This window comes from Lissotriton helveticus, chromosome 3_1 (genome assembly GCF_964261635.1).
Source record: "Lissotriton helveticus chromosome 3_1, aLisHel1.1, whole genome shotgun sequence".
Lineage (NCBI taxonomy): Eukaryota > Metazoa > Chordata > Amphibia > Caudata > Salamandridae > Lissotriton > Lissotriton helveticus.
In genome coordinates this window covers 1,831,644,794-1,831,672,494 of record NC_136061.1, presented here as the reverse complement: position 1 = coordinate 1,831,672,494, position 27,701 = coordinate 1,831,644,794, and the positions used below count along the sequence as shown (strand labels likewise).

General features: G+C 43.7%; 1 protein-coding gene across 1 annotated transcript in view; it reads right to left on the bottom strand.

The window, feature by feature from the left end:
• LOC144823878 (uncharacterized) overlaps positions 1–21,228 on the bottom strand; it is a 66,633-nt gene extending 45,405 nt beyond the window's left edge. Inside the window, exons 1-10 of the mRNA XM_078682766.1 lie at positions 21,131–21,228; positions 14,334–14,414; positions 12,863–12,913; positions 11,722–11,983; positions 9,535–9,649; positions 8,023–8,110; positions 7,416–7,522; positions 6,552–6,771; positions 4,147–4,272; positions 3,623–3,740 (exon numbers count right to left, since the gene is read on the bottom strand). Of these exons, the coding sequence (XP_078538892.1) occupies positions 3,623–3,740; positions 4,147–4,272; positions 6,552–6,771; positions 7,416–7,522; positions 8,023–8,110; positions 9,535–9,649; positions 11,722–11,983; positions 12,863–12,913; positions 14,334–14,414; positions 21,131–21,203 (1,241 nt within the window). The 5' untranslated portion in view covers positions 21,204–21,228. The remainder of the gene's footprint in view (positions 1–3,622; positions 3,741–4,146; positions 4,273–6,551; positions 6,772–7,415; positions 7,523–8,022; positions 8,111–9,534; positions 9,650–11,721; positions 11,984–12,862; positions 12,914–14,333; positions 14,415–21,130) is intronic.
• Positions 21,229–27,701: the final 6,473 nt, after the last annotated feature.

The following is a 27,701-nucleotide window of genomic DNA, read 5'->3' as shown; positions in this document are numbered from 1 at the left end:
TGAGACACCTTAGTGAGCCTCCAATATGCATCTGGCAACTGGAGTAATCCAGTGGCGATGAGAATAAACCATCACGCGGTATGCCACAATAACAAATCCCCCGGCATGGCCAATGAATATTGTGTACCACGTATTCACCACATCACTGGTCAACATCCAATTAGGGACAATGACAAGTGCCATCTGTAGAAGAGTGAACGCCCGGCTTAAATAAACAAACAAGTAAATAAACAAATAGTTAAAGTACTCAATATAAATCGCTTTAAATATATCACCTAGGATAGCAGTAATTAAAATAAGGACAGCGTAACCCAGTACAATAAAAACGAGAGTCCGGAAAGGGAAATACATACAAAATCTCGTCAAAACAAAGAGAGTCCTGAATTCGATATATTAAAATAAGATGCAGACCAAAATATAGGAATTCAGTACATCAATTCCATGAATGTAGAGATATAAAACACTCAATACATCAGGTACGGAGCGATAATATTCACCACTCTAAGATGGCGAATCCGCACACATAGACCACGCCCCCTCTACGATCAAAACAATCAGCTGCAAGCCATTTACCGACATCAGCTGAGTATAAATAGCCGTGCGCGTAACACACACGCCAGAGTGCAGAACCAAACGAGGCAGAAGCGCGGCGCCACGATCTCAAAGGTAAGAACTAGGGACCCGGAAGAACTTTGATTGTTAAGGGGGTAGAAGGGATTCCAGCAGCGCGTGCAAAGGGCGCCTCCTAGATACTAAATTGAGAGGCATAGCACCCATCTAATCTTAGCAAAAATAGTACGTTTACAGGCAGCAGACCAAGGGTGTTAAGAGAATTTATTTTAACTATGGCAAAATGTAAGTAGGAGGGGTGCCTTTCCTCCCGGGTGACAAAGATAAGGGTGCACCGGGGCTAGTTGAAGATGTCCATGGCTCAGATGCGCCTCAGAATAATCTCTGAGCACCAACCCACATAAGCTAAAGGAGGGTATGTACTAAAAGGTACAAGCAGCAAACCCCGCTATTACATAAAACTACGGTCTAGAACCTTGAAAGGTTTAAATAAATAAATAACGAATCTAGTGGTAGAGACTTGGTCAAACCACCAATTGTATGCTCTTTTTTGACCCCACCAGAACATATCCAGTTCCGGCGAGGCCCCTAATATATGCCCGTTTGAAGCGAGTTTTAATAGCGTTGCAGGTAAGAACGAATGCAAACTAACCACACAAAGTTGTTAAAAATACTTGCAATAGAAAGGAATAGAAACATACAACTTCTTTCCAATTAGATATCGTGTTTTAAAATAAACTGAACGTAAGAAAAAGACCAGACTAATCGGAAGACTAAGGAATATCACCACTAGAAGCCTTAAAGAAAACATAGAGGTAATGAGTGAGCATAAACTTATAACCTAAAGGGTAGAACAACCATTAAGCCCACGTTTAAATATCTGCCATGCATATATCTTTCTTCAGGCGAAAACAGCCAGTGACCTCATAGTGATTGTCCAGGAATGACGCAATTGGCGCCCAATACCCACCTTTTAAGAAACTGAGTGAAATCCTTTCGCCTATGTTTAGGTGAGATTGTTGGTACTGTTTATTATATGTATACATCTGTTACTCCCAACTCTCTATTCCAGAGTCCCTTCAAATAATGATTTCCACATATGAACAATGTTTGAAGGACACGAAATGTTACATAGATTTTCTAGAGGCAAAATAAGATTAATGGAACTGTCAATTGTACATCACTGTTATACTAATGAATTGACGAGCTCCCAACTTCAAGGGCAACTGCAGATAGCACTCGTATCTAGAGTAAAATTGGAGATGCTCAGAGAACCGGTTATCGGGGTTAGGAACTATGAAAATATCATGAGTGTCAGTAAGACATAAGAGATAATGACTATAGTGAATATGTACCCAAGGAAAAAAGGTTCTGACACGATATTATTTTGCCCCTTATACAGGGAAAGTGAAGTCTTTCCTGTACGGAAAACCCCTACTAAGAAGTCCTGAGGAAGGTGCCACATTACCAAGTGCAAAGCACCGAAACGCGTCGACGCACTTCTATATAGAAGAATCCATTTCTAGCTCAAACACACTGGATGTACATGGATTACTGTTGCATGTGTGTTATAATGTACATGTCATTTTTAGCTAGTGGATCTAGAAATCAATAGTGGTAAAAACATCAAAGTGCCACCGTTTTAAAGGGGTCTTTTTTCTTTTTTTTGTATTTACATGTGTTGTCTTGAGTAACAAAATCTTTGTGTCTATGATGTGCAATATAATATGAATGTACTTATATACTGTATAGTTTTATATTGTTCACTGATATTTTGCTGATTAACTTTTATTTTTCAGGGAAAGTTCCTTTGAAATTTTAAATGTGTGTATTTTTTATTGAAAACTATTGCTTTATTTTAATAAAAATCTAGATTGTTAACAACTATTTTTCTTTGTGGGAATCATTATATAAACCTTTTCCCTTCTAACGGTGATCTATAGCAACCGGTAACCCAGGTGCTGTGGAGGAACCGTACGGGTATAGATACCACGGGCTAACTAACACTCCCCAGGGATTTCTCTTTGACTTTTTGTCCTTTGTGCCCTGATCCCTGGTGACAGTGGGGTAACCTCTCTTTTGAAATCAACCAACATGAAGTGCGCCAATGTTATATAAATGCAATGGCAATATAAAGCAATACACTTTGGATTAATTTGTACTTGGAATACTAAAGTCGACAGTGAGAAACTGCTTTTCATAAAAAGAGGAAAAGTAACAAATGTAGATGGGTGCCTCAGTGATGGAAGGTACACTTCAAATATCAAATGCCATAAGGTAATGGTGTAAAAATGCTTTTTGGTGCAAATAGATTTTTTTTTCTCCAGATTATTCACGTGGTTCGCAGAGATTTCACCTTTCCTTTCTCACATGCCCAAGAGCATGTTTTCCACAATTAATATCATTCATGTAATAATACAAGACTCAAAGAGTTTTTTATTTTACGCTCTCTCATCTCCAGCATTTTCGACTTGATCTCAAACCTTGTGTGGCTTTTCCAAAAGAACAAAATTGCAAACCAGTGGACCTGACATGGCAAAAAGACACAAATGTCCTAATCACAAACAGGCAGCCTCCTTCACACATCTTGTGTTGTTTGGTGAAAAAGTAAGCAGGGGTCACAAGTAGAGCCTGTGCAACTTCCCTTAAACGAAAGAAGGGAAGTGTGATTAAGCAGATGAGATGGGAGGGTGAGAAGAAGGGTGTGAGAAGCAGAGAAAGAGACTGTGAAGGAACTTTGGGTGTTACCGCATAAAATGGACTCCCAGGGTTGACCACCATTGTATTAGAGAATGTGATAGAGAGTCGAAAATCAAAGAGGCCAGCAGATGAGATAAGAGGCTTTGTAAGTGCAAAAGAGTGACAGTGAGAAACAAGGAAGCTTGATCAGAAAGGCGTGGCAGCCAGAACCAGTGGAAGGAAAACATGTAGTAGAAAACAAGGCTTAGCCGGAAACCCACTGCTCTTTCCATTTTAAAACCAGGGCCTGCGAGGCCGGCTTAGTGGTTATCCTCCAGCATCACGCAAGAGAAAGGAAAGGCAGGTTATTTACCATCTCTGGCAGGCCGTCGTGTAATTGGAGCCCAGGGCATATGTCTTGCCATTGAAGTTGCAAGGGCAGTCCTCCTGCTTCATGCAGCCGGAGCTGGTGATGTCATCATACACATATCCTGATCGCAGACAAAAGATAAGACATGATGGACCTTACAGAGGAGTATGTGGCGGCGCCAAGCGGATTCCTATCATGACAAACCGTGCCCCGTCTTTTTAAGTCTACGGGCCTACTAAAGGCCCAAAATGAAAGCTAAAAGTGTGTGTGCGCGCGCGCGTGCATGAACATATATACACAGTACAGAGCGATGAAGAGGAAGCCATGTCTCAGAAGCTGAAAAAGGAACACGCAGAGTGGAAGCCGCAGCCCCGGGGTCGCTTCACTGAAGTACACACGACCAGGTGTCCTGAACCCAAGAACTTCAGCTCATCCAGAGCACTACAGCAGCATATGGGCGAGGGGGCGGGGCAAAGCCTGGTGTCGCGCATCTCCGCATCCCCACACTTCCGTGGGGCATCTCCTACCTGGTGGGCAGAAACAGCCGTTGGAGCAGTGGTCATCGCAGAGCGCGGACTGCTCGTTGTTGCTGCACGTGTCCACGCAGGGCAAGCTGCACTCCTCATAGTCCATGTTGAAGGGGCACGTGATTGCTGGGAAGAGAACCACAACGAGATGTTAACTCTTGGCTTTTATTCACGAGGACCGAGCCAACTGCGCGAGGCTTACACCCTCCCCTGCTCCAAGGTGCTGGCTCTGCAGTCAAGCTCCTGTCACCCAACGGGATTCATTAATGCAACTGTACCACACAACACTTAAAACACTGGTATGTCGGTGTCCTCCAACCCCATGAAAATAAACCTGCTGGTCCTTCCTTGCGAGGGCTGAAATGCTATCCTGGCAGAGCCCTTGTTAACCACTGCTGACCTTGAGGAGTCACAATAGGCATCACAGTGCAAGGCACAGTGGCCCATCTAATTTGGAACATCTTGGAGTTGTTAAGTTTGGGGTTCGAATTAGAAAGACTGCTTGGTGTCTGAGATCATGGAATCCCGCAGTGCTACATGCCAGGTATGTGCGCTGCTCTTTTCTGGTCATCTCATGGGAGAAGAAAGACAGTTTTGCTACTCTGTTGCTGTGGAACATATAAACCATCGTACCAACAGAACAACCACACAGTTGCTTGGACTGGAATACTAAATACTTTATTGCATGTATATGTGCTGATTGGATGTATGACGGTACAACGCGTGCTTTCACAACGCGTACTGTTACCACGCAGGTTTTACAACGTAAGTCGTTACAACGACTTGCGTTGGGGGTGCTGGATAGTGAATAGTTTAATTTACTATTCCAACTCCAGTCCCCGTGGATAGTAGGGAAGGTGTTCGATAGTAAATTAAACTATTCCCTATCCTACAGCGCCCTCCAGCGCAAGTCGTTGTAACGACTTGCGTTGTAAAACCTGCGTGGTAAGGGTACCGCGTTGTGAATGTTTCGTTGTAAAGGATGTTTCCCTTGCTGAGTATGCTCAATATCCATATCAGCATGAGTAAATCCAACTTAGGGTCCCTGGAAAATATCAAAGCAAATCGACTCCAGTGGCACCTGTGAGGTGCAAGGGATGAATATAGAAAGTAGTTAGGGTCTGTACCCAGATCCATTTGGTCTGGGGTGCTTGGGCCCCATCACTGATGCAATAAAAAGCAGCTACTATACTTTTCCACACACAATTTGTCCAACATGCAATTTGCCAAACTAGCCCACGTTTACTTTAAATGATTAAATATGACTTTGTGCACCTGTGCTTCTCTATGTCTAGATATACCACACCTATACAAACTATATACTTACTATACACTATATGCAATGTCAGATTTAAACATTTTCAGCAAACATGCACATATATATGCATATTTAAATATATACATATATATATATATATATGTATGTGTGTAATTATTCTCCCGCTTCCTCTCTATGCAGTAGAGAACAAGCAGCACTGCAGGGCTAGACTTTCCAAACCTTTATTGTGTCACCATTAGTACAAACATTAGAGGGACAGTCGACGCATTTTGACGCTTGCCTTCCACAGGGCCACATATATATATGTATGTGTACGTAAATGTGCATCAAACCAGGTGGTCAACTATGGAAATCAGGATGCGTGTGTGTGTGTGTGTGTTCACACACTCTTTAAGTTAGTACTTTGCAAGTGGCCCCACCAATTTCATCTATGGCCCAGTTTTTGCTAATGACCAAACAACAAAACACTTCTAGAGACGAATATGATCAGGCCCTAGTGGCCTCTTACAGGACGCTATTGTATGCATCACGCCTGTCTCTGACTCAGCTCAGCAGTCTTAGATGTGCTACTAGACTATGTGTACATCTCAATCCAATTTAGAAAAGGTTCGCTATACCAGGCATAATCATCTAAGTCATTCTACATTACATTGCTTCATTGCTCTCCAAAACATTATCTGGGTAGACAGAGGCCAGGCACTGCTCCTAAGCTGCCTGGACAATTGCATGCCTACTGCCTGCTCGCTAACAGCAAGGCCCATCCAGGAGAGCCACCTACTTCTCTGAGGGACACTCATGTACAACCATCCACTGGCCCAGGAGGAGTCTTGTATGCAGAGAAATATTGCACTCCTAACCTGAACTTTTTACTCTTAGCAGTGTCTTCCACGTCAGTCCTCCCACAAAGGAAATATCCACTAATGCAACCATAATGCGCCTTATGTGAGAGCCTTTTGGTGCTATATAGACCCAGGGCTGTTGAAACAGTGTTTCATCTCAGGAGGTCAGAGAGCCTGAGCAAGCAAGAGCAAGCCACGGCTCCGGGTGCTCTTAGGGGGATAGGCAAGCCTTTCGATTAAAGCATGAGGTTACAGATTCAGAAATACCTCGGCCAGTGAACACTTACGGCATAGATCTGGTTTCCTCCAGTTCTTAGGCTTGCTGCCAGAATGGGTGCACTGCCGGGAATACTCGGTGAAGGTGTTGCATAGGCAGAAGGACTGCGTCTCGTTATTGCAGCGGCACAGGTCCTGCGCACAAGCCTCAATGTATGGTTGGACATGGATGGCAGGGTTGCAGTCAGCGAAGGCACTGGAAGTCAGGATAGATTCACAATACTCGACCTCCTGAGGCAAAATGGAGTAGAAACTGTGAAACAGCATGGACACCATTGACACATCCTCATTCATCTGGAACACACTCATAAACTGCAGGTCTTTTACTGTACTTCCAAGTAAGGCAGAATGTGAAAGCAGCAGGCATGCTGCTCATTGGCCTCCGGATTGGAACATGTAAGTAGCACCATGAGGCAAAATGCATTCTACGCAAAGATCCCGCATGTGCCGAGCCCCTATCCAAGCATGACTGTGGGAACGATGAACTCTTTAGTCTGCAGGCTTGGAAATATGAATGCCATTATATCCTAAGTCACCATTGTGACAGAGTAACCCATCCGCTAAGATCTAAATCAGGCTCTTAGTCATGAAAAACTCAGTACAACGGTGATTTGTAAGGAAACTTCAGGGGTTAAGTTTCCAAGGGCTCTTAAATGCACTTCAGCCAGAATTCACGGTTATCGTTATTGGTAATTGCCATGAACAACTTGTGCATCGGTGCAAGCTATACATGGTTGACCCATGGATGATTTTAAAGCACGTCTAGATCTGCATCTGAGACAAGAACATTACAGCTAGGCATACATGTGAGTTTTTCACTTGTGCTGCAAAGATGCTAGAAAAAAATTTCTTTGGGAGCAATGCTTCACACTTACGTAACCGGTGCAGTTGTTGAGAGGCTCAACAATCATATCTTCACACTCCTCTGTGGGGTCGTTCAGCTTGTGAAAGTTCCCATACTGTTGGGGGGTCATCTCGAATCCTGAAAAAAGAAATGTGGGAAAAGGTTACGTGTCCATTGCAGTAACACATTTATCAATCCCGCCATAATACCCACGCAGGCGCATTTTGTTGCCCTGTGATACTACAAAATCATGTGATTGGTCTTACAGCAACCACATGTAAACACAGAGAGCAAGCATCCTAACATACACTTTGTCGTTAAGGCCGAAGTTTATGTTGTTTGATGCCGGAGATGTTCTCCATGGCATAAAGTTACAAAACTGTCCCTTGATAATATTTATGCTTTGATCATTAGCCAGAGCTTCGAAATTTAGTCCAGGCTGATCCTATTTATTGACAAGGAAGATTGCAGATTAGTGAAATCTAATCTAGATAATCTAGATTCCAGCACCATCCTGTTTTGAATACTAGTAGTACAAATCGTGCCAGTATAAACACATTCTGTGAACTTCCTCAAAGGACCAAGCACTTGATTTTCCCACCAGGACTGGAAGAAAGGAAACTGGTTCTTATCCTTACCATTTACAAGGAACTCGTCCTTTGGAATGTCGTTGAAGTTTCCGCAGAGCCCACAGGTTGTGTTGGCATAGTTTTCACTTAGCTCCACCTACAAAGAAGAGAGAAAGTTGTAGGATCATCTTGTGTGTTGTTTATCAGAAAAAAAGATGTGTATTCCTGGTTAGAAACATTGGGCTGCAATGACCGAGGACTTGAGCTGCTGCATGATCCACCTCAATGCTCGATGGTAAAATATGAAACTTTGAGGAAAGAGCATTCGATGAAGATGATCCATGCTAATTTATTTATAGTTTGATGGAGGTCATTCACAGGCTGAAACTTGCATTGTCTTTTACTGGTGGGAGTGGAGGCACCATGAAAGGATCCACAGTACATGTCTTCTGTTTGGCTGATCCTTCCTCTGTAGTTTTCTATCAATCTTTCATTGTTCTATTTCACCATACATGAAATGCTAAGGCCAACACTATGATGGCCGAACAGGGGCCACATGGGCCACATTTGTGATCATGCTTTGGAAGAGCAAGCAACATTCATCGACCCCAACAGGAGCACTAGACAGCTCTCCTAGTTCTAAACAAATTTACTGCGAAATGGCTACATGGGGTTTTCCTGCTTCATGAGTGGTCTTTTCAACAGTGCATTAGATTAGTGATACTCAAAGTACTGCCCGGGGGCTTCACATGGACCCTCCATACTTCTAAATGTGGCCCACTGGTCAACTCAGCACTACAATAAATAAACAGTCAAGCTTTAATTTAAGTGTCAATTGAAGTGAAAGAAAGGAAGTAACTAGTTTGTCCTGCCCTGCTTAACTATAGGAACACCTTCATTTTAAAGAAGACTTGCAGCAAAAGTGTAAACTTTTGATAAGGTCTCTTCAACAATAAAAAGTGTATTTCATTAATATGCAGACCCGTTTCACTTTAATACATCAGATTATATCAGTGCATTGAGAAGTATTTTCTTTTTAAGTGATAGTTTTCAAACAAAAATTCAGAAAGATTCATTTTTTTCCCCACCCTGAAAATAATGCCAATAGAGAACTAGGAGGCAAGTCAGTTGTTATGTGCACTGAATGCCTATTATGCATAAACAACATTATAGTTTATTAAATCAAATGCAGGAGAAGGTTTTACACAGTGCAGAGCCTGAAGTCATGCCTTTTGAGCAGGGCTGGATAGAGAACCCAAAGCAACCCAGGCAATTTTGTTGCACTCCCCCACCCCCCCACCCCCAGGAATGACAAATTACAGTGCACGCTGTAATGCCAAATTGGCGATGCAGCATGCAATATAATTTGTTTTATTTATTTATTTGTATACACAACTCCGTTTGGCAGCATTCCAGAGTTTACTACACCCCCACCATGCCCCTCCCTTACCGCCTCGTAGCACTTCCTCATGGAGTCACCGCTTTTTTTTTTACATTTGTGCTAGTGTTAGGGTTGATCTCATTCTGCCCTACAGTATAGAGGCCAGTGTTCAAAGGATTTCCTTGAAAGTGATGCATTACCATGATGGCATCTTCTTCGTTCCACGTGAAGTCCATTCCTTCCTTATAAGACACACGCAAGTAAATGCCGTTTAGATCCATCTGGATCCCTGCATGGCTGTATGGCAACTCCGTCCTGCGGAGGGAAGGAGTAAAGGAGATTTAGCATGAATGATTTCGGCAGTGCAGATGAATGGAAGCCAAAGCTTCATAACAGACAATGCAAGAAGAAACAGACAATGATCCTACAAGGCTGATGGGCACCACGGACCAGGCCAGCCTTACAGACAGACCTGAGTGTAAGCTTGGAGTTAGGAGTGGCCACACACTCTTGAGTCGCGGTGGTCTGCTGTTCTCCAGGGCATGCCTTCGCTAGAGCATGGAGACGGTCTCCTACTGACAGTTAGATAAATACACCATGAAGGTTTTGGTGAAGGATGAGTGATACCGGGCTAGGCATACCTTCAGGTAAAGGTTTGGAGCAGTGTGAGGTTTGTGAGACGGTGCACCTTTGGAGGATGGACTGAAACGGAAGTTAAACCTGGAGACAGTATTATGGTCGTAACAATGTTTTTTGATGACTGCGGTGAGTTTTCAAACACTTATAGTTCATCTGAGCATAACAAAAGCTCATTGAAACAATCCTGAGTTTAGGACAAATGGTTCAGAACAGTTTCTGAATACCATAAAACTCTGCAAGGCTTTCTAGTTCAAAACAGAGAGTCATAGAAGGATAGGCAATGTTGACAAAAGTCCATCCATCTCCGCGCAGCCCTGGAGCGGCAGATCTTGGGATCACCTTATGACTATCTGTTGAGCGAGTGAGAACCATTCTCCTGAGCACACGTTACCAGCAGAGACAGTTCTATTCATCATGACCTGCTATTTCTATTCTACCACTCACCAATGTGGTAACGGGCTAGTTGTATTATAATTGTTGTGGGAAAACGAGCATCAAAAATGTAGGCGTGCGTGCCGAGCATCCCAATCCCAAATGTGTACTGAATACGAGACTGCACAGGAAACACCTTCTGCACCCCAACAGGCGATCTTTGTGGGAAACCTCCAGTCAGTGCAAAAACCTCTCAGTGCCAGAGAGGCCCCCTTTCTTTTCTCATGTGAATTAAAAGTTTTTTTTATAACATAAAGTGTGTTCTAACCTCCTTTTGAAAACATCTGAAAACTTGGCTCTTTTCATCTTAGAATCCTTGATTCTGAGCTGCACTGCTCTTGCGGACTCATCTGTCCTGCTATAGCGCTTTGGCACCTTTGGGTATTAGCGTGCTCTAATAAATGTTATCCCCTCCTCTCCTATCCTTTAGTTGTTCTATGTGTACAGCGGCGTCTGAACTAGCAGAGTGTGCCTCAGATGACATGGTTGCATGATTCCATTGCAAAATAATGCCTTCTTCTCTATCTATGTAGGGATTGAAGGCAGCGTAGAGACCACGCGGAGAAGCTACAGAAATAACCGAGAACGGGAATGACAAACTAACTTCTATGCTTGTGGCCTCAAAGTATCCCATCAACATGGCACCAAGGAAAAACTTGTATACAGAGGGCGGAGTCCACGAGGGGACAAAAAGCAGCAGGTGAGACTGAAAAAAAGGACAACAGAGGCTGGTCTTCATACTCTTATGTTTATGAAAGTCATACTTTGGGTGTGAAAAAGTCTACAGCCTGGTAGCCATGAAAGTGGCATTACTGAGAAAGTGGGCAGTTAGCCGAGTTTCTTTATACAAACCAACATCTCAGTGTCAATGTGCTGAGGGAGTCATAGAGAGTGTGCATTTAAGGACAATAGACAATCGGACTTTTTTTTTTATTTAGAAGATTAATATGTCACACAGTATTATTTTCTTCCTTCCACGTTCAACAGTGAATGTCTCTTTTACTCTCTCAGAGCTTCCTATGCCGAGTGGGGCCTGCTGACATTAACCCTAGTGTGGACAGGTCTCAAATCAAGGAAGGGATAAGAAGGAGACACATGTTAATTTAGTAATAAAGCACAACTAAATATGTTGTTTGCCGCCGATTAGCTATGGACTCGAATAATAAACATACCACTTAAGATGTTCACCCAATTCTGGCACTAGGATAGAAACTTTCCTCACCCCCATTGCAATGTAAATTAGGTAACAAAATGGCTCCCTACAAGAACACCTCATTTCTTCCCCCCCGCTAGTACCACTGGAAACTCAAACGTACTCTTCGTCGTTGACTTTCACGCTTCCATTCTTCAACTGGATGACCACGCCTTCCAGCACCAACGTGATGCGGGTGATAGTGGGTATGTTGTTGACCACCTCACGCCGGATCTGAATATTGAAGCTCTCATATGTGCTCTTGCAGTTTGAGACCAAGACGTAGTTGCAGGTCCCCGGAAAGTGGAAGACGTCACCATCGAAGGTCTTGAAGTGCGAGTTGCCCCATGTGCTGCATATCTGGTCATTGTGTGCCTCAATAAGAGCTGTGATTGCAAAGCAGAGCATTAGGCAGGTATGGCACAGTGAATAGCATCTTAAGAACAGGTGGTGGCGTTCTGTTTGTCTGTCTCAACAACTATCTACACATCTCTGCTTAGAAACATGCCACAACGTTTCCAAACCAGTTGCTATGAATTGTGTAACATGCTTACAAGATGCTTAGGCTAGCACCACAGTGGATAGACCCCTCGATGCAATGCGTCACAGTTCTAGGCACAGAAGTAACAGGAAACCAACTCCAGTTAGGGCCCAAAGTACAGAGAGCAGCTGAAATCATTGTAGGATAACATGCACGCGCTTATTTGCAATCAGCAATTTCTGATCATAACAAATCTACCAATGATGAAGGATTGCGACCTCTCAGTCTGCATATCTGTTCAGCTATGCCTCTGTCAGTCTGTCTCCTGAAGAAAGATACATTATTTACTACCTTGTATGCTTGTCTCTTCCTGTGTCTCAAGTCATAGTTTAGTTGTCTATCTATTATATCTCTAAATGTCTAGCCATCAGACTGCTGTTGACCCTTCACTCCCATGTTTTGTTTTCTCTGTTCGTATTTTTAGCAGGCATGCATAGATGCTGCATCACACTCTTTGCTCCCCTTGGTCTGGGACCCCTCAGCTAAAGTAATGTAGAACTAGCAATGTCCACCTACAGAGCTTGCAATTTGTGTATCTTTTCTATTTCTTCTTCTCTATCTCTTTCTCTCTCACACACACACAAACTCTCTTTCCATCTCATCCCTATGGTTATAAGAGATGAAGTCTGGGTCTGACTGCTGTCCTCTCAATGTCCTCACCCCGCCAGTATTTCATTCTGAGGACATCTGGGATGTTCCAATGTGACCATCACCCAGTACTTACGCTTTGGTATCTGCCTCAGAGCACCACGAGGAATTCCTCCAGATGATACTACTGAAAAAAGATAAACATATCAATAGTATTAGAGGCAGCAAAGAAAGAAAGCTACAGATGAAGTACACCCAGATATGGTGGAAGAAAGTGAAATGAAACCTAGTCAACAAAATGATGATATTAATGCAGAAAACAGGTGGGCCTTGCAGGTGTGTGAGTGGCATATTTTCCGCGGTGGGCAATTGTTGTTCTCGTAAGGAAGGCCAATGTCGGAGCTGTTGGCGTTCAGGGTGTATGGTGTTCTACACATCTGGGACTCCATGGTTTCTGAGACCAAGTGTCCATAGGACTTTTTGTCAGCCTTGGCACTTCAGCACTTCCAGCAATGGCTCTGCGCTGAAAGCTCATCACCAACATGTTGTGATACCTAAACTGCTTTGGCGAACTAAGCTTTGCCCTTTTACGCCCAGTAACACCTCCATGTTCATGCACACACACATGCACTCACATACACGAACACATCAACAATGAATTATACATCTTTGTAACTTTAACTAGGACCAATTCCATTTACGTTCTGGGGACGATTCGTGCAGACTTCATAGCTTCTTACAAGTAAACATATCTCCGCAGACAGGATTTCTGCCCCCCACATGCCCGTGGCTCGGCCACAACACCAGTTGTAACATAACTGGTGCATTTTTATCCTTTCATCAAAATGCAATTGGGCTGAAAAGTTTCTTTGGAGCGTCACAGAATGCATCCATTTTTTTTCTAAAACGAACTTATTGAGCATCTAACTATAGTTTTCGTTTTTTAATTTTTTTAATAAATTATTACTTTCCAGGTGGGATTCTTCAAATAGGCAAGAATAATGAGCTCTTGCACTTCTGTGGTGGAGTGATGAAACAGGAAGGAAGGGCTGTCTTTAAGAAGCCATGCACTAATGGCTTTCTCATACATATGTCAAATGCATTAAAGTGCCTGGAACTCATTACAGAACTATGTGCCACATATTAAGTGCTCGAAAGCAGCACCATGAGTCCCTGTGTACTATTGTATATAAAATTTTAAAAAAAAGATAAAATAAATGTTTTCCACTCAGAGAGACATGGAGGAAACTTCCAGGTGCCATTCCCACTCACTGTAAACCACACGCGCCTGGATTATGCCCTTCCAGAGCTAGTCGAGCTTACAAACAATAATTCAAAACAAAATATGGGCAAAATGCCCATCCTCAGCGTGTTTAAAATGTGTGTTTTTCACTGACAATGAGCAAACAAATCGCGTAGCCTGTGTCTTTGTTGATGATGGGCTGGAATTAAAAGCTCAGGTAAGAGTAAAGCCCTGCTTGATACCTGTCCTGCTAGAAGCAGGCACGCGGGCGGCAGTGCGTGTCTGCAGGGATGACACGGATATCCGACATCTGTGGGGGGGGGGGGCAGTGGGGGCAAGGAAGAGCGAGGAGAATCACACATACCTTCTTCATTCTGTTGGCCATAGTAGGAGACTTCTTCCGGGTCATCTGCCTGCAGGACGCCCTCTTCCGTCTGTGCGTGGGCTGCAAACAAGCACAGGAAGAAAGCGTAAAGCAATGCGACCTCGCGCCCGACGTTAATCTTGTTACACATTAAATAAACAAGCAAAGAGTTCTTGCATTCTGATACTAGTTACTCTTCGATACCCCAGTGTGGTCCATTTCGACTCATGTGTGTGCCCTACACCACCCCCCACAGTTAAATCAAGAGCAATGAACAAACCGTTGACTAGTTCCAACGCCTGGGTAAACACAAGGAAATGGTGGACTAGACCCAGCCTTGAAACTTTTCAGACACTCACCACCAGTCACAGATCTGGGTTGAAACCCTCATCATTCTTTAGCTCACTTACCACCCCAGTTCAGACCCAGCTACATGCAAATCAGTCTTGACCCTGTTCCTCATGGGAACAGTCCAGCCCGAACTGCCAAACCAGGTCTTCCCTGGACCGGAAACAAGCATCCTAGGACCGGTTTTGGTTTCGGGGTAACACCTAAAGCCAGGGTAGGTGGTAAACGGGAACTTCAGGTAGAGTTTGACAGCCCTCTCAAACTTCCTGCCCAGAGTGGAGGCCTCTAAGGGGTCATGACACTCTTTAGTGACTTACCACACCCTGCTGCATAAAGTTATGAGTATAACCCGGGCCCCAGGCTCTGGCTAACCCTGCTACAGAGGGTCAAAGAGTGATGCCCTCAGAATTGGTACCAGGGGTGACAAACTGTGTGGCCTAAGTATATAACCACCCCCTATCCTAGTTACAAAACCTCTTTCCTTTTTTAGCAGACTCACCCTGCAGGAAAAATGTGTTATTTCCCCAAGAAATGAAAGGTCAGGCAGGGAGGGAGACTCCTTAGGTGTGCTTTTTTCAGCTGCGTGTTTGCTGTGGTTCTTCTCTGCGCGCCTGGTGGATCCCCCGAAATCATAACGGCAAGCAATACAATTTCCAAACCGATGTTCTTTCCAGGAATTTCAGTTTCTTTAAATGATTAAGTTCATGGCCGCGGTTCATAATGGATTTTAATTAGATTACATGCAAACACTTTACGGTGGATTTACTGCACTGCAGCAGGAAGAGGCTTCCAGAGAATAGACTAGCAGGTCTAACTGATGATCAGTGTAGGTGCGGGAATCCAGACGCCCACAGACGGGTGTGTGTAGATCCAAGAGGGCCTTGACAAGATGCGTGAGTCTTGAGGAGGCCTGGTGCACCTCACAATGTCAAAGAGCGAGTGTGGAGCGGTGTGTGAATGTAACGGGGTCTGGGGCAGTGTACGTGCGCTTGTGTGAGAGGGAGATTCGAAACACCATTGGACCATGCACTCTGCGTGCCGTGTCCCTTTCACTGCACAAGCCACAGCAGAGTGACCATGGCTGTACGCCAAGCTCTGGTTAACATGTATCCTTGCATAAGCCCTGATTCTGCAATGCTACCCTCGAGCACAGCGGGGAGACCCGGCCTCAGGCCCTTTGTAACTAACATGTCTCTTCCCTACTAGAGTGTAGTGGTGACTCTAGGAGTGAATCTTGAGAGGGGGATTCACATTTGGGCATCTGCAAAGGCTCTCTATATATGTGCTCTCACACTTATGCACACATTTGCTTAAAACGTTTTCATATGACTGGAGGTATGGGGTGGGGCAGCCAAGATGGAGTTTCCCATCTCAGCACCCCTCTTTAGCGCACTTCTATTTGCACATTCATCGTGCTGCACCTTTCTTGAAATATGCGACGTTCAGGCAGTGAAAGCCAATTCTTTTGTTCCGCACAAACTTCCTCTTCCTTTAAATCATTAAGGGCTGGCACCGGTTCAGGTGAAAGTGCCGGCAGTGCCAGGCCGGAGCCCCCTGGGTAGTACAGAAGGGCTGGAAAGCCTTTCTCTGTACCTGGCCAGCATGGAGCTTGGAGAGCAGTCTGCGGGTTTACTGGAATGCCTGTAAAAGACTCTAGGCAGGGCTTTAAGTGGGCCGGGTCCTGCAGGTGCTCAGCATCAGAAGTTCTAACAAGCATTGGTAAAGGCATCAGGTTTCGCCTATGTGATTAATAATAACCATTTATTTGTTGTAAGTCGTCGCTTGCTGAGTTGTTGCACAATATAAGTTACAGAAAGTCTGTTAAAGTGTTATGGCTTGTTTATGTACAAAACAGCAACCTATTGTGCTGTTTTTTGTGGTATAGTGCAAGTAAGTAATAGCAAGATATTGAAAAATGAAATAATAGAATTCATTGATGTAATAGCAACATTATGTGTTTAGAGGAGTTCTGACAACTTTTTGACCTGGCGCCACTGCACCTGCTGCACCATTCAAATCATGACCCTGTTGACTGCAAGATACCAGCACTTGTGACTGCCTGTTTAGTAGCAAAATATAGCAATATTAGGTGTTTAGAGGGGTTCCTAGAGCTTTGGGCCTCTGTGTCACTGCACCTGCTGCACCATTGAAATCATGACCCTAGTGCTGGAAAGAAACTGCATTTTAGATTGCCTATTTAGTAGTTAAATATAGCAATACTTAGTGTTTAGAGGCGTTCTGACAACTTTTGGACCTGGCGCCACTGCGCCTGCTTCACCATTCAAATAATGACCCCATTGACTGCAAGATAACTGCACTTGTGACTGCCTGTTTAGTAGTAAAATATAGCAATATTTGGTGTTTAGTGGACCTGCACCTGCTTCACCATTTAAATCAATCCCCTTTCAGTTGCAAGGTGCCTGCCATTGTGAATGCCTGTTTAGTAGTCAAATATAGTAAAACTATGTGTTTAGAAGAGTTCTGACAACCTTTGGGCCCAGTGCTACTGCACCTTCTGCACCATTCTAATCATGACCTTGTTACTGCAAGGTAACAGCACTTGTGGCTGCCTGTTTAGTAGTAAAATATAGCAAAGCTCTTGTATATTAACTTTATTTTTAACACACAATGTTTATTACAACATTTAGAATTGGATCATAATGACCAAATAGATTAAGTTTAAAAAAATCAAACTGATAATGCCTACAAAGTGCAAAAAAAGGGACTGAGGCATGAATAGGAAAAAACACAAATGTTCTAAGGCTAAAAGCATGGGCTCTACACAGCTAAGTAATAAAGAACAAGCAGGAAGAGATCTTATCTTGACAGTGAATGGGGCTTAAACTGTGTGAACAGCTTTAGTAGAAGTATCATAAATACATGCAGCCAGGGGTAGTTAAAAAACAAGTTCCGCACAAAAGCGAATAAAAGCAGTTATTCGGTGATGAGAAGTGATAAAAGCCTCCTTTTAAGATATAATGAATACAAACGCTTTCACAAGCACAGGGCAAGCGCTATGCAGGCAAAACCTTAAAAGCATCAGATGGGTCCCTATTAGGCTCTCCATTTTTGCCCTCACCCTCAGAAAGAAAAACATTAATTTACTCTGCAACAGTGCCATCCTTCACCGCCTTTGATGTAACCTCAAAGAAACTCGTTGTAGTTTTTTTCACTGTCTCATCATTTCAGAACTGACACCTTTTCGATTTGCTATACAATAAAGCCATTGTTGATGCTTATTTCTCTTATGCAACTAAGAACAATTGACAAAGCCAATAGTCCTGGCTTGTTACTTGTATTATATATCTGGATGCGATGACAAAAGCAGAAAAATACCAGTAAGAGGGCAGACTGTGCTAAGCACTGATTTTCAGCTTACTTGTTTTAAAACCATGCCCTTAATTACATAGGCAATACCCCTTTGTGAGTACCCCCCCAACTCTTGGTTTGGTTTTTGCATCCCACTTAAAGCCCTGACTTTAGGTAGTCCTGTTGGGGAAACCCAGTTTACCAAGGTTGGGGCACCGAACTGCATGCCCCAGAGACTAGGGGTGCCCGGCTCGCCCTGCCTGTGGTAGGACACTGAAAGCCAGTGTTGCCACTTTCAGATTTTCCCCCCCTGTGATTTTTTCTATACGCTCACCACTAATAGGACGACTTTGTGGTTAATGTACTTGCTACAACGAATAACATGTTAGTTAGCAGCAACACAACCACATTTTGGTGGATAGTTCAGGGAGTTAATGAACCTACTGCCTCGATTCATATGTAATAGGCAGATTATAGATTTTCATTCTTCTTCTTGGGTTTAGAGACTAGAGACAATTCCCTTTGAATTGTGTGGAAGAAAAATGAACACTGTTATAAGTAGATCCGGGCAAACTTTCAAGTAGGCTAGTGTATTTTGCATAATTACAGAATGTTCCCCTTAGATTTGTTATGCAAAATTTACAAGCTTACACCATTGCACATTTTGCTTAATTACTTATTGTTCACAGTTAAAATTTACTGCAAAGATGCATTTTTCTGCAAATGCACAGGAAGAAAAAGAGAACAAGCAGCTTGTGCTTTTTTTGCTCTACTTTTGTTAGTGTGAAATGCATTCTCATGTCAAAAATTGATGCAAAGACACATTTTATGCTAAAATATAGTACTAAATGATAGATTTGCATTCCATGCATATAAGCAGAATTTTTGCAAAACTATGCAAAATTATGCAAAAGCAGTTATGGAAACTTCAAACACCCCGAGTTGTGATTATGTAGTGTCCTCCCTCTTGGAGTAGGCTGCTTGTCTTAGGTTGCAATTGTGCAGCGCCTGTTGTGTGAATTGTGACTCCCACCAAATATCCTTTGCTGTTCAACCTTTGGGCAAAGCAAGCTGTTCCCAGAAGAAACAAAGATCAATTTCAATTTATTTCTTTTTTTGGGAATATATTTTAGAATCGGCATCCGGTCAATTGACGCAATTCTTCCTCATCCAAAGTAGAGAAAGACCACGAGCAGCCGCCATGCGACCTTCTGGTGCAGTCAGACAGGGAACAGAAAAGCAAAGTAGAGGGGTATCTCTTCAGAGGTTTTCTCTTTGTCTGGTTGCTTAACAGGGTTTTTTGCCCATTAGTATGTGTGACCGCTAAGGACATCCTCATCAAAAAACATTGAGGGCATGGGAAAAAAAGCTTCACTCGGCTGTGGAGACCTGGTACAAACCCGGAAAGCTGTGCAAGCTTCTTTCACACTTACAGATCTAGTACAAGCCAGAAAGCACCAGCTCAAGCTTCACTCTTACGTATTAATCTGCTGCATACAAACTAGACAGCATGAGTGCACGCTTCCGTCATACATGTACAATCCAGACAGGAGCAATGCAAGCTTTCCTCACACATACAAAACTGATAAAAACCAGGAAACAGTAGTACACTCTTCTCTCACATATATAAATCTGGCTGAAACCAGACAGTCGCAGTCCAAGCTAACCTCACACATAGGTATCTGTCACAAACAGAGTCTGCTAGTACACCAGATACTTCACTCTCTGCCCCTAGGGCCAAGTTTATCCTGCGTTTGGCATGTGTGACCCAAGACCGACTCCCATGAAAAACCATGGTGTTCTGAGTAAGCCATTCTAAGCCATGCACAGCAATCGCGGTCCATGACCTCCAAGAGCTGACTGCCCTCCTAGAGGGACCGTCCAGGAAAGCACTGGTGACGGGGCACTGAAACCTGCTTATTGCATCTGGAGCTAGAAGTCAGCACTTTCTCAAGTGGTAACAAAAGGACGGTAGATATTATGATCTCATGTCTCCTGATGTGGGTTTGCTTGAAGTGGGCACCTTTTGTACACATTAATTGTTTGCGAGGCATGAAGAGATTATGGGCCATATGTATGAAAGTAGCGATTTGCGATTCTGAAATTGCGATTTTTAAGAAATCGCTATTTCAGAATCGCAAATTGGTATGTATGTACAAATTCGCATTTTTTTAGCGAATTCTTAGTATTCCTTAATTGCGATTTGCAAATTGCTAATCGCAATTACGGAATACTTTCCCATTCATTTCTATGGGCCAGGAGGCCCATAGGAATGAATTGGAAGGTATTCTCAATTTTGCGATTCGCAATTAGAAAATCGCAAATTGAGAATAATTTCAAGGGTGCAGGGGTGTCTAAAGGACACCCTGTTGCACCCCTGAAAAAATGCATGGGTGCACATGTGGCGCACATACATGCCCTCATGTATGTGCCTTACATGGCACTTTGAAAAATGCTGAAATGTGCATTTTTCAAAGATATCGCAACTTACCACCAACTAGAAGTTGGTGGTAATTTGCGATTCCTTAAGGGCATTTTGCTAATTTTTTGGGCTCCATACATTGCATTTAAGGAATCGCAAAATTTGCGATTCCTTAAATGCAAATGCAAAAATAGGAATCGCAAATTTTGCGATTCCTTATTTTGCATGCAGATTTGTGTGATACATACCATTTACCGAAAATGCGTTCGCAAACGCTGAAATTCTGCGAATTTTGGCGTTTGCGAACGCATTTTGGCTTGATACATATGGCCCTGGGTGATTTGCCCAGAATCACAGGATATTCAGCGTCCCTGCGGAGACTCAAACACAGTTCCATAGCCTCCAGGTCGACCACTCTAGCTGTAAGGCCACATCCTCTCCCCATACTTACATGTTTACATAAATATATATCAATAAATCACAAACACGTTTAGAACCTTAAGTGTATAGATTCATATATACATCTTCCAAGGCCTGGGCGGTGAACTTCGCTCCGTACGTGAGTTTGCAGGGTTGTCTGCACTCCGCACTCCACATACAGACATTCTAGAAACTTTAAGCTCTAAAAAGTAGACTAACAATCCGTTGTAACTGAAGCACAGCTCAGGGCTCCAGATAAAGGTCCACAGTGGACTGGGCTGGAGAGAGAGGCTCTTACCGTATTGCTGGAAGCAGGTGGCTGCCACTATAAAGATCCATGCCGGCAGCGGGACCCCCCTGCCTGAGCCCATCCTTCTTGGAGTTTGGTAGCTGGTACCAAACTGGAGATGTCTGGGGAGTTACGATTCTCTTGGGGCTGACAGGAAGGTTTTATAGAAGAAGCCCTTGGCTCTGCCCCAAATTCCTGCCCTCGCCCTGTCCAGGGGAGTGTCTTGCAGCTAACCAGCTTACCTGGGCAGGTAAACAGAGGATGCTCTCAGGCTGCTGGAGGGAGGCCGGGCTCCGCTGGCCTGTTTGAGTTTTGGGAGGGGAGTTTACCAGCATCACCCGAAGACAGACATCGCAGGAGATCGGAGCGGGCTCCTCCCTGTTGCTCAATCACAGCACATCCTGGTCAGTAGCAAAGACTCCAGGATCTCGCAAATCATATTTTCAACTTCGGAGGAAAGATTTTTTTTTCACGTTGTATGGGAATTTTACACCATCAATGTGCCTGCCTATCCGAACGCATCCGGGGGCCTTATTTATGAAGGCCTTGCGCCGCCGATGCGCCACTTTTAAAATGGGAAAAAGTGACGCACCGGCGGCGCAAGGCCTTCATAAATAAGGTGTCTGAAATGAATGTCAAAAGTCTTTTCCAGTTCTGCGCAGGTTTTGAGAAACTGGGGAGAGAATTTGCCCCTAATACCTTAGAATCATTCATAGTTTCTGTCACTTGCACTTGTGCGGCGACTCTCTGCTGGGTATCATTTCAAGAACTCCGACTTCCGAAGAAATCACAATCATGTATGCGTGCACCTGAGCTGGCAACTCACAAAAGGGATTTGAGAAAAGAGGGAACACATGAAAAACCGAGGACAGTGCATCGAGTGGAATAATTGCATCCAATGCATAAAAGCAAATAGTAAACCAGACTAATAATGAAATGCAAAAGGCATAAAGGTCGCTAACAAAAACCACAAAGTGAGTTCCACCAACGATATTAAATCGGAATTATATTGTCCACCACAGACCAAATTCCTCCTAGGGGAAGCAATACATTTCGGAATCTTTGGGATATTTTTGTACTTTTTGCAGAAAAAATATGCAAAGTGTCAAGTCTAACCAGCAAGTAACAATAAACAACTAGTTAAATTACAGACGGTACCACACTGAAATAACAGTAAAAACCTGGAACAACTTTCAAAACACAATAGATGCTGACGTAACTATTGACTTTAAACCTCATATTTTAAACTAGGATTGTGCAAAATTTTAATGACGCCATTTCATAGTTCTGCATTACTCTTGTGATACGGAATTACCACATTTACACGATCATGGCCATTCGTGTAATTTGGGGCAAACATCCTATATCAAGGACACAGGAATAACAAACTAAGAGAGGGCAAGCAGCTGCTGACTGCTGCCGTTCGTGTTCTTCTGCATTTAGTGGTATTTTCTTAGATCTAAATGCATCCTTTGGTCCATGTTATTTGCAAGGGTGCATTTTGCCCCAAGAAAATAGTGCTAAATGCTAGATCACGCTCTTTTGTAATTACGCATAATTTTGCAGAAGTTCCACATATATTTGCTAGGGAACATTGCGCACACCCATGCATAAAACACAATATGGGTCTGTGTGTTACATGGTTCTTTAAAGAAATACAATCTGTAATATTCAACCGACTACAATGTCATCAACATCTAACTTGAGCAAGTGGCACTGACACAGTGCTCAAGAGAGCAGCATTAAGTTTATCCTTACACACACTGTGCAAAAAGGTGCAAAAAAGCCAAAGGAAGAGGGTTCCATTGACCTCCTCCAATACGCTATCGCTTAATGATTGGTCATGTATGACAATCGGGTACATACAACCAAACATTGCAGAACTCAAAAACTGAGAGGTGGATTAGAGTCTGGATTCTATAATTTACAAGCTTGAGAAACAGAAGGAAGTGGAGAGATGACTGGCAGTAATGCTATTCCTTGGTTTGTTGGTCACCTTTGATCCAAGATCTGACACTACTGCACTCCTTGATCACTGAGTGATTCGACCTACCAGCTCCTACAACTCAAATGGAAGGAGTCTTATCTCCTAGAACATTCACAGCTAGTAAAAGTTGGATTTTTATTTTCTTATCATTTTCATTGCTGACGTGGTGTGCCAAAGGGATTTCTACTCATCATACTTTTTCCTAGCCTTGCTGATCGAGAGACTTACTTTGCATTTTCACCTATTTGCAGATGGTTCTCAGCTCATGATCCTCACTGAAGTGGCACTGGAAAGGACTGCACTTGGATAATCTAATTATATTCATCACTTTCCGTTGAATGAGCATCAACGGATAAGCGCAAACAGGTCATAAGTGTGGATCCTGGTGAGCAGGCTGGACACTAAGAGCCAACTCCTGCTCACTTGACCAGATACCCGAGGGTACGGTCAGGGAAAGGCCAATAAGGACTGAAACCCACAGGCAATGTCTAACAATTACCTCACCTTTGAATCTAAAGCTGACAAGATATCTAACCACTGCAACTGTAGTCTTATTGTTGGACACACAATCATGCTTTACCCAGAGAGGAACGAAGGGAGATGCTTGCCAGGGAGCTTAAGTTGGTTGCCTGCCCTGTATGTAGGTCCCTTCCTGCCTGGAGAAGCTTCTACACATTTCCAATGCAGCGGCTCCATACAATGTACTGAAGACTTCCAAGGAGGAAGCCACATTCAAAGGATTTGCTCAGCAATTTTTTTTTAATTGAGAAAATAAACCCATAAAGCATGGCAAAAGCAGCCATGGAAACTGATTGGCGGACGCTTCACCTGCAATAGGACAAGACGGCCATCATTGTGGCCTCAGAGCCCTTCGGCAGATGGATCTCCATGGCAAAGGCTTACATTGGCAGAGTATTAGAGGCTTCACCAATATAATCACAGTGCTTCACCCTACTCTAACTAGGCTGCCAAGATGTTATGGGTCGAGGCACCATCACTGATTTACAGAGGTTGTACCACTCCACTAAAACTCTAAATGAGACCATGTGTGATGAAGAAACATATATTAAAGCAAAATATCAGTGCAATTTTGCTCTTTGCAACTCATTGGATGGGTGAGACGGCATTCATTTTAACCCCTTCGCTGCGGCGGCGATTCCGCCGCAGCGCTGGGGGGGAGGGAAGGGCCAAGCGGCGTTCGCATGCTCGTGACGGAACAGCTCCGTCACGAGCTTCGGTTGAGCTGTGCTCATGACGGAGCGGTTCCGTCATGGCCCCGCCCGCTCAATGGAACGTCCAGCGCAGGTGCGGAATTCACGCCGCGCAGGCGCGTCAAGCGGGCCATGACGGAACCGCTCCGTCATGAGCACAGCTCAACCGAGGCTCATGACGGAGCGGTTCCGTCATGAGCATGGAATGAGTTAAGGCTTAAACATTTGGGAGACCCTTTTCCCTTTGAAAGGCAGAGAGATTTCTGGTAATATGGGGAACTCTGGCTGAGTCAAGAAATCAAAGGAATTCTGTAGCCTCCTCTTGGACCTTTGGTAGAGGTTTAGACAACATAGTATTGAAACATACCATTTTAAAACATTAACACTCTAAGTAGTTGACAATACCCTTCTACTCAGTAACATAAACTCCCCATGCTTCCTGATCGACCTCTCTGCATCTTGCGACCCTGTCAACCATTCACTGTTACTCCACATCCAGAAAACTCGCCTGGGCTTCACTGGCACAAACCTACAATGGTTCACATTGCACCTCATCAACTAACAGCAAATTGTTAAGATGAGACCCACGAAATCCCAAATTCTTCCTGTCACTTGTCACCCATCATTTTCAACCTTCATATGAAACACTTGGGACCTAGCCTTGCATACAGCATCATCAAGCTCCACCAATATTCTGATGACACCCACATCTATCTCAAAATCTCCTTAACCAATGACATACAGGAACTCAGAGCCAGCCTCAAACGCATCCATATCTGGATGCCACCAACCTACATGATGTTAAATGCCATGAAATCTGAATTACTCCTACTTGCAAATAACAGCAACCTCAAATCCAGCCTCTCTCTCAGATAACACACTGCAAAGAAGACCAATACAGACTGGTTGCAGCTTCCTTTCTTCACAAAAGTAAAACCTTTCCTTCCAGGAGAAGATTTCAGAGTGACAGCTCAAGCCCTAGTCTCCTTCCACCTAGAGGAAAGAAACACCCTGCTCAACAGCATCTGAGAGACGACATTTGCTCCCCTGAAGGCATTCTTCATGCAGTGGTACAGCTTATCAAGAGGCTAAATAAATGCAGCCTTATTACCATCACAATAAATGATCTATTCTGGGTCCCTTAGAAAGTCCAGTTCATCTTCAAGACCAGTTGCCTCCCTCACAAGGCTCTTTACACCAAGAAACCTGTTAGCCTGGCTAACCAGCTAAAATAACTCGAAGTCAGTGCCAGATGGGAAGCTCCAACATCATCAGATTTGAGACTAAACAGTGTAAGAAGGGGAAGACAAGCCTTCTCAGCCTGTGGCCCAGGATCTGGGACAACATACCCTCCAACATAAGAACAGCACCAGCCCTCATACAATGTAGGAGGAAACTAAAAGCTCACCTCTTCAATGAACACTAACCCACAAAAATTGACTTCTCACTGATTCCAGTAGCTCTACTTCCTCCCTTTGCCCCCAGCCCTATATCTCCATTAGAGCTTGCCCCCTGTACAACACTACTTTGCCCGCAAGCTAGGTTGCCACTTTAGAAATAACAAACATATAAACATTCATACATGTAAACGCAGGGAAGTAAAAGGAACAGACTGACAGCTTGCAAAAGCTGACCTACTTTCCAACCTATATGGTGGGGTGATGCCATCTACAAATCCAGCTTAACTCGACTTCACATAAAGCGCAGGAGTAATCCATTAATTTTAATGGTATGGTGGCCCTTTGCCCAGCGGCGGTTGTACCTATTAGCAGCAGTGGGGTGGGGTGGGAAGAAGGGGTGGGGTAAATAGCTTAAAACAAATTAATTACCTCCCAGTCAGCCGACTGGTGGGCCGCTGCCTCTCCCACGCCTCTTCCTGGCTTCTTCGGGGAGACAGGAAGCACCAGGGCTCCCAGGCTCCCTGCAGCCAATCACAATACTGCAATGCAGCATTTTGATAGGTCTGAGTGCCATGAAACAGCGCTCGGCCAGAGACTGGAGGGGTGGGCATGTTCTCCACGCAGGCTATAATGCAGCCTGCATGGAGAACACGATGTGTGTGCATGACTTTTTGGGCGGCCACATAGGGGGTGCAAACCACTCCTCCCCCTGCTCTGAGAGCAGCCCCACCCAACAAAGACACCTTTTTTACGCTGCAAACAGCAGTTGGGGCGGCGTTCCTCCACCTTAGTGGAGGGGCCACCATTGCCTTTGGCCTAAACTGCAAAACGTAATGGGCAACCCAAACAACCCTTGCGGGCTTGGGCAAAGTAAATGATAGGGTACCAATGCCTTCAAGGGATTTATTTAAGTATTATAGTTAGAATTATTAATATACTAAGTTTATAAGGTCAAGTGAATGAATACCTTAGGTGGTGGTTAATTCCAGCTGTTTGATACCTTAATTAAGTGGTGTTAGCAAATCACAAGGTCAAAAACTTTTTTTTAAATATGATCCAAATCATCAATGTAGAAATATACAGAGCAAATACAAATAAAAACAAAAGGAAATTATAGCTAATGTTAAGGACAATGCATCCGAGTTCTATTTATTCAATATAAGCACAGCTACAGAACAGATAGTCTGGGAATCATTTAAAACCTATTTGAGAGGGATCTTGAGCTCTCTGATGACCCATAAAGAAGATCCATTAAGGAAAAGGACTCCAACGACCTTGACTGTATTAAAAAGAAGGAGCAACAGTTACAGCTGGCTGCCCTGGATAATAGAAAAAATGTACCGAAATTAGAAAAGGAACTCTTAGAACTTCAGTTGCGATTTAAAGCTAGAGCGGAAAAATTAATCAAGGATAGATGGGAGATTAGTAAGCTTAAGAACTTCGAGTATGGAGAAAAGTGCGGCGCTCTTCTCGCTTGGAAAGCAAGATCTGAGAGGAGCAGGAATAAAATCAACTCCTTAATCCAGCGAGACACGGGGGTGGTCCTATCGGAAGATGAGGATATTAGGGAAGAAGCAAGATGTTTTATGATGGAATTATATCAAGAAAATAACCCTTCGGGAGTTGAAGAATTAGAGCAATGGTGGAACTCGAGGGAATTGCCCCAACTGAGCGAGTCTGATAAGATCATCTTGGCTAGTGACATTACCGAGGAGGAGATAAGGGCACAGGTGAACAAGATGAGCAGAGGCAAGGCGACTGGCCCAGATGGGCTACTGACTGAGGTCTACAAAGATAATCTTGAGGAAATTCTACCTGTATTACTGTCACTCTTTAATAGAATCTTTCAACTTGGAGGTGACATTCCACCCTCATGGTCAGAAGCCACCATTTCTCTGATAGTAAAACCAAATAAAGACCCCAAAAAGATTGAATCATACACACCCATTTCCCTCCTAAATTCAGACCTAAAGATATACTCT